This window comes from Neopelma chrysocephalum, unplaced genomic scaffold (assembly GCF_003984885.1).
Source record: "Neopelma chrysocephalum unplaced genomic scaffold, ASM398488v2 Primary Assembly neopelma1_97517, whole genome shotgun sequence".
NCBI lineage: Eukaryota > Metazoa > Chordata > Aves > Passeriformes > Pipridae > Neopelma > Neopelma chrysocephalum.
In genome coordinates, this window is record NW_020926159.1 from 1,322,342 (window position 1) to 1,329,913 (window position 7,572).

General features: G+C 41.2%; 1 protein-coding gene across 1 annotated transcript; it reads right to left on the minus strand.

Annotated features, from left to right (window-relative positions):
• Nucleotides 1-832: 832 nt before the first annotated feature.
• On the minus strand, nt 833-7,444 carry GLYATL3 (glycine-N-acyltransferase like 3). The gene is made up of 6 exons (XM_027672736.1): nt 5,840-7,444; nt 4,983-5,068; nt 4,070-4,177; nt 2,942-3,068; nt 2,377-2,503; nt 833-1,491 (listed from the first exon to the last, which is right to left on the minus strand). Exons 2-6 carry the CDS (start codon nt 5,058-5,060, stop codon nt 1,065-1,067), a joined length of 867 nt encoding a protein of 288 aa, XP_027528537.1. The 5' UTR covers nt 5,061-5,068; nt 5,840-7,444; the 3' UTR covers nt 833-1,064.
• Nucleotides 7,445-7,572: the final 128 nt, after the last annotated feature.

The window sequence follows — 7,572 nt, forward strand, 5'->3', positions numbered from 1 at the left end:
CCTTTCTGTAGGCTTTGTTCTCTAAGGTCCTTTCCCTGAATTTCATGATTCATTCTCTCAGGTAGAGAGACAAGGCTTACCTTGTTTCTCCAACAGACTAATGTTGCAAATCTTCTTTCCCTTTCCCACCGTGGCTTGTCTCTCTGTTTCCATCTTTGTTTCACAGACAAATTCAGGAATACACCTGCAGAGCTTCATAGGGTTCCTTTCCACCACCTGGACTCTTTGTTCTTTGTCCATCCTCCACCCTCTGCTCTCCTTCCTTTGCCAGGCAGGACTGGCAAAACTGGTTCCCACTTAGGCTTTAGATAATCTCCTTTTCAAAAAGAGGTTCCTTTTATTCTGAACAGAATTTCTGTGAGGTGCCCTTTCAGTTCAGAATATAAACACAAGCTTTAGGCCAAATCTTAGTAGCTCACATTAAGTATTTAACTGAGGACTGTGAGGAACCTTACCAGCAGTGCTGTAAGATTTTATCCAGTGTTGGCGTGTTTAGCTCTACCACAAGTAGAAGATGGATAGATAGATTTGTCTTGAGCATAAAGGAGACTTGTTAAATAAGCATAAACAGACTTGTTGCTGTATTAGACATTAAAAGATTTCTTTATAAAGCTTTTTTTTTAGTTCAGACAGCTCCTTGCAGATTTCTCTGCTTAATTAAGCAGATTTCTCTGCTTAATTTCACATTTTAGGCCACATTAGGGAAAGGAGAGGCTTGAGGACTTATTCCAAGACAGGCATATGGGGTTAGAGATGTCCAAGGATCCTGCTGTAGATATTCTAGAAAATGGTTATACAGAAGAAATAATTCTTCAGTCAGAAGCAGCACAATTTCAACTGAATTACAGCAACACTATTACACTTAGAACCATTGCCCAGTCATTTGGAATTGCCATGAGCACAGATTTCCTTGAGCACAGAAGTCATGAGCAGTTACTACCTTTGATTCTAGATTACATAGGAAACTCTCCTATGATTTCTGATCTCACCTAAGTTATTAAATTCCACCAAAGTTCTCCTGCAGTGCAAAAAAGCTGATTTGAATGTAGGTTTGTGAGGTTTGACTACAAGTGAGATTTGGCTAAAAAATGAAAAGGTGTATGAATCACTCTGAAAAATGAGCAGGGAAGGAACTGGGCATTCATGCTTTTCAGCAATGTTATTGATGGGATATTTGTCTCCAGGACATTACCCTGAACTGGAAAGCCACACCTGTGCAATGTCTTAGCTAGAGCAGTAGCCACAAGCCTGCTGTAACCCTTCCTTCGATGCTCTGGCAGGGTGTAATTATGAATCATGGTGGCAAACTGGTCTGTCAGGCTCCAGGAGAGGGGATTCCCATGTTCATCCAAGACACAGGCACTGGGGAAGGAGCAAATGAGGCCAGCAAGATACTTCTGGCACCTTGGGTTGCCTCCCCGTGACCAGGTTTTGCTGAGCAGGCCGGCATGGGAGACATCCAGGTGAGCCAAGGTCAATTTGGGGTCCATCCTAAGGGATAGCACAGAAAGACTGTGAGGCATAAAGCTGTGCCCCTCATTCTCCAAGCAACTGCACTACATTTAAAGCTGCCTTCTTCAGCCAAATAGATTTCCAGGTCTGTATCAGAAAGGGGAATCAAAGTGAGCTGAATTCATTAGGCTGGAGATCTAGAAATAATTGTAGAGGGCAGCGCCTCTCCAGTTTTGGGGTTTGTTTTCTATAAGCTCCTGAATCCACTCAACACACTCCAGAAGTGCCTTATTCCTTACTGAAAGACTGGAGAATATGTTAAGGAAGGCAAGGAGCCTTAGTGAGTGACATTAGGTGGCACAAAGGAGTGGAAAGGATTTCATTTGCAGTCTTTCATCCTCCAAGACTGATAGATTCTTTCTGGATTTCAAATACGTGGCAGAGAAATTTTTTATAGGAAGAGTGAAGCCTCTGATTTCCCTACTCTTCTGCTCTGATGTCAGACCAATATTTTACCAGCAGAGGGATGTTAGAAAACTTAGACTCAAGGAGTTATGTAAAGCTCGCTCTGTGAAAAACAAATTTGGTAGGAACCCGAGATCCACCTATCAAATCTAAGAAGCTTTGACACAGGAAAGTCAAAGGACATGGAGAGCAGATCTGTGGATCCCATGTATACACGAGGAGGAAGGGATGGGGAGTATCCTGAAATGTAAAAATGCAAAAGTGATTGACTAATTAAAGAAAAATCTTGATAAGTATTTAATAGTTCCTTCCTTACCAAGTAATTCCTTAGTCAGGTTTTTGAGCCAGTCACAGAGAAAGCCTAACAGTCTTCCTGGTATTTTGGATGTAAATGTACTTTTAGGAAATACATCACTACAGTAATGACTTCAGTAAATGACATGGAGTGCTCAAACATACTGAAGTTTGACATCTGGCAGCATGTCTGGGTCTGGATGGATAACCATCTGGAAAGAGGATGTCTTCACATCTACTTGCTTGGATAAAGCCACAGTCCTGGATATTTCACATATTCCATCCTGGAGCCCTGTGTATACAAAGATAAATATTAAGGCACTTCACAAATAAAGTGGGTTTTTTTAAAAAATTCTTTTTTTAGGTCTTGTCTGAGTTCAGCTTTCAAACACTGGCTCTCACTAAACTTCTAATAACACATTATTTACTGCTCAGCTCAATCTGTATGTTGTCTATAGAATCCTATGGCCAGTAGCAAAATTAAACATCAATAAATATGCCTTCCTGACAAGGAAATAACCTCATCTATGTGAAAGCAGAACTTGAAATGGTAGCAGTGAATATGATATGTATGAAATTCAAAAAGCTAAAAAACTTCCACATCCTAGATCTTGATTTTTGCTTAAGTACAAAAAAAAATCACTATTTCTGTAGAGCAGAATGGCAATGTTTATAGTCCATGAAGACTATCCATTCTGTTTACTCTGAACCAAGTAAAACTGGACTGCACCTTGAATCTGAAAAATTTGTCCCCAGTTGATGGCATTTGTGTTTTCCAGTAGTTCCCAGTAAGTCTCCAGCTCCTTGTAGAAAACTGCATAAGCATTGGTGTAATGGTCAAGGTCATCCGTCTCATTCTGGGGAGAAAAAATATGGAAGAATTACAAATTCTGCCCCTTCACACACACAAATTTTTCACATTGGAATCAAAACTCACTAAAGGCCAACTCCAGAGACATAAAAAAATGTTATTTGGTTTCTAAGGTCTTCAGACCACACCTCTTCTGGAAAACAAAATATGTTCCCTGCCCCTGAAAGAGCTGAAATAGCACAGCCTGGCCTCATCAATACTATTACACCCTCTTACTCTCCAAAACAGGCTGGAAACACTCAAACTGCCAGCTGGGGATTGTTCACTGGGGATTGTTCACATCCTGTGCTGACTCCTTCATTGCTGGTTGTCCCAGAGACCTTGATAAGGATTTAGTTGTACCTCATACGAGCCTACAAGAAGAAGGGATTGTTATCTGAGCCTAGAGTTGGGGAAGCATCCACAAATTTGTGCAGCTCAGAGATTGCTTTATCACAGTGGACAGAGGGAGTTACGGCAATGCCCCCTCTGAAACCCTCTGTAGCACAGCCTGTCATGGACTACAGGAATGCAGAAGGACCCTTCTTTCAGCTTGTAGCTGCATCCGCCCCACCATAAGGTCACTAAGGTTCTTTTTTTGTGTGTCTGTCGGTACAAAGGTTGGAAAGACCAAAGAATCCTTGGAGAGGTTCGGTCAAGTGGCATGAGTGCAGGTAAAATGTGTCTCTGCATAAACTCTGCAAGTTAATCTTCAATCAGTGTAATCAGGCTAATTACAATCAATTAGAGTGTGTATTTCATAACTAAGTTTGTTTATGCTATAATTCCTAGGTAGAATGTCTCAGGAAAAAGCAGCACTCCCTATAGTGTGCTTTGTGCTGGCACCCACCGGGATGTCCTATGGCACTTTATGGTTCCCAGCTCCCCATTACACACTTCCCAGATACAGTTGGCTCCATCCATAAAGCCCTCAGAAAGCTGGGAGGAAGGCTCCAGTCATGTTGGATCCACCTCTCGGAAAGAAAGACAAAAACCACCTCCATCTACCTCCCTCTGTGGCCGGGTGATAACAGCTTTGAAGTCTGGCCATGAGTCCACCACCACTTCTGTCCTGAAGGGGTTCCCTCGGCTGATGTTCATCACAGCTCCATAAACCTGCAGGAGGAAGAGCCAATAGAAGAAAGACAGTTTGAGACATGCTACCATGTGTTGTAAACCAGGGACTGAACCAGTGACACAGAGCTGAAACTTCACACACACACATCTCATGTGGGTTGATACCTACATACTGACCAGTAAGGCACAATACCTTGAAGATAAACCATTATCTAATTATGCCAACCCTAATCACCATGGAGAGGAGGTGGACCAATGTTGTTCTTTTCTTAAGAACAGGGACTTGGGTTAGTAATCAGGATCAAAGGATAAGACAGGCTGAGAGAGTTGGGGTTGTTCAGCCTGGAGACGGGAAAGCTCTGGGGAGACCTTAGAGCACCTTCCAGTACCTAAAGGGGCTCTAAGAGAGTTGGAGAGGAACATTTTACAAGGGTCTGGAGTGACAGGACAAGGGGGAATGGCTTCAAACTGAAAGAGGGCAGGTTTAGATTAGAGATTTGGAAGAAATTCTTCCCTGTGAGAGTGGTGAGGCCCTGGCACAGGTTGCCCAGAGAAGCTGTGGCTGCTCCTTCCCTGGAAGTGTTCAAGGCCAGGTTGGATGGGGCTTGGAGTAACCTGATCGAGAGGAAGGTGTCCCTGGCCATACCAGGGCATTGGAACTGGATGAGCTTTAAGATCCCTTCCAAGACAAACCATTCCTTGACTCCATATCTCAGATGCAGTTATCTGACTATCAGTCAGTCCAGAGGAAGCACAACCCTTTCCCTACAGCTTTGATTCCCTGACAAACATCCAAAATCACTGATGGAAATACCACAGAAAATGAAGGTCAGTGCTGCGTTACCTTAAGGGACTCAGGAAAACTCTTCCTTAACATTTTCTCAAGCATCTGTAGCTTCCTGGAGCAGTTAAGTACCAGCATCTCTCTTGCTGGGAACACATAGGAAATATAAAGTTTCACTCTAAAAAGAGATAATGTGAAGGAACTGAGTTGGCATAATTGCTAATTTCATAAAATACAGTATCTCCCACAAGTGTCTTGCTTCAGAACGTACCTGTGTAAAACAAACAAAAAAATTTCCAAAACCAAAAAGTTTCTGAGAGGCCAAAAAAAAAAAAAAAGAGTAACTTCACTTAAAAAGTCTAAGGGGAGAATTCAAATCCTAAGGTTTCTCAGAGGTAGCACAATGTTCATTCTTCCTTTTACCTCTCAAATGTGCACCATTTAATCTTAAAAGCATTTCCCTTTGCTGCATTTTGTTATAAATATTAACACACCTTAAGAATTACTGCAGCCATCAAGTATCCACCTTCCTGCTAAGGAACATCTTATGAACAGCCACCCCTCAGGATCACAGGTCAGCAACCTCATCTGGTGGAAGGCGTCCCTGCCCATGGCAGGAGGTTGGAACCAGTCGAGATTTAATGTCCTTTCCAACCCAAACCCTCCTATGATTCTATGATTACATGTAGGTATTTACCTTCCTTGAAGCTTATATTCCATTTTCTCACCACATTCAATGGAAAAACTGTCTCTGGATCACTGCATCACTGTACATGCAACTATACCTAAAGGCAGCATCAGTACATGTTTGAATACACAGCTACTTTTACTTAAGGACAGTTCTAAGACCTTTATGCCTGGAAATACTTTTAGACTCGGAAAAAATATTGATATGTATAGCCCACCTGATCACTTACCTGCTTGCAGTGTTGGAGTTCACCCTTCCAAAGTGCTTGAAGTGAGGAGACTATAAAAATACATCCACTTTGTGGCTGCTTCTGCACAGGGAATGATGAGAGTCCTCATTCAGAATCTCAAATCTATAATTTTATTGATCCAAGTTGTTCTAAATTGGTATACTGTTCCTAGCAGCTTTGTTCTGTCTTTTCTGGGGGGAGCATGGAAATAAAAGCCAGAGCCAGCCACACCTTCAGAGGAGGAGGGACTCTGTAAAAAAAGTGACACAGGGCTTGTGCAGGAGTATAGGCTCTAGAACTTTTAATTTTGTCATGAAGACATTTAATCTCTTTACATTCATACCAGTGAATGGTATGCTTTGCACACACTTATAAAGATCTCTTTTCTTCTCAGTGGGAGGGAAATTAGTCAGTTCTCATTCTCAGTGCCAAGGTTCTTACCATGAGGTAAACTGAGACCAGAGAAACCCAACCCAGCTCAGTGGCCCCAAACACCACTTTGAGGTGGCAGCCCTGTTCCCTTTTTGCCTGAGTTTTCAGTTGTCCCCATCAGTCTAGTTTGATGATGTTAACCCATCTTGTCCTCTGGATTTGGACTGGATAACCTACAAACAAGGCAGAGGAGTCGATACAGAAGGAACGTTGAAGTGTTACATGAGAGGACATGCAGATGTTTTGCTTGAACATAAGAAAGGGTTGATATGGGATAGAGATGAATGTCACTGATATATCTTAAGAAATCTGTAGCTTATAACTTATTGCTTGAAGCCAAGGCTTGTGAAATTGAAGTTTCAGATGCTCCCAGGTCATATCACACAAGTTCACAGTTCCATACAGACTGATCAACAGTGAACCTGCTCCTAGAGGGGTCTTCTAAACTCATCAAAGCCACAGTCTGACCATTCTACACTGAATAAAGTGTATCCAACATCAAGTAAGTTAAGCTAAGACCACTTCCTAAATGTCTGGATTTATGTTCCTGGTTTATGTTTTTCTGCTTATGTGTGCATGACAACCCCAAGATAACAACATCCTAAGAACAGCCAGCCTATCACAAAATCACCTAGTCTCAGGAAAAAAAAAAAATTAAAATAGTTAATTAAAAAAATTAACCTGTACCTATCTATCCCTGTAATGCAGAAGCTCCTTCTTCAATTACTGCTATTTCAGCTTTCCTTGTGTGGAAAGTAAGTATTTGTGTAAGTATTTGACTCCTACTTACTGCCCTTTTCCACACTTTCTTTTGAAAGTATTAAAAAAAAAAATGAAAAGGTATCCATGCGGTTCAGGCAGTTCAAAACCCACACAGTCATTTGCTCACAAGTAAATCACCCTTAATGAAACAAAGCAAAAATTAAGATGCTGGTATGCAGGAGAATCATGGATTAAAGTACTTTTGGATAAAGTCAGTAAATGCTCCCCTTGTCAAGTGATCAAAAATTTGAGAAATAGTTTTAAATAATTATGCACAGGAAAATAGATTTTTTAATTTCATTTTCATCCCTTGAATCCAAAAGGTATTTGACAGTTAATGAAATACAAGGTGAGTACACAACTCTGAGATCAGAGCTTTGCTCTATAATGTTCTCAGGTAGTTTCCCCAAGCACCTGGATAAATCAGGTGGGGTTATTTTTTAGCAGTAAACATGAAAGTGCAAAAAAATCCTGTACATTTGATAAAAATGATTCAATTTCTTGCCATGGTGGGTGTTTTACTAAAAAAAAAAAAAAAA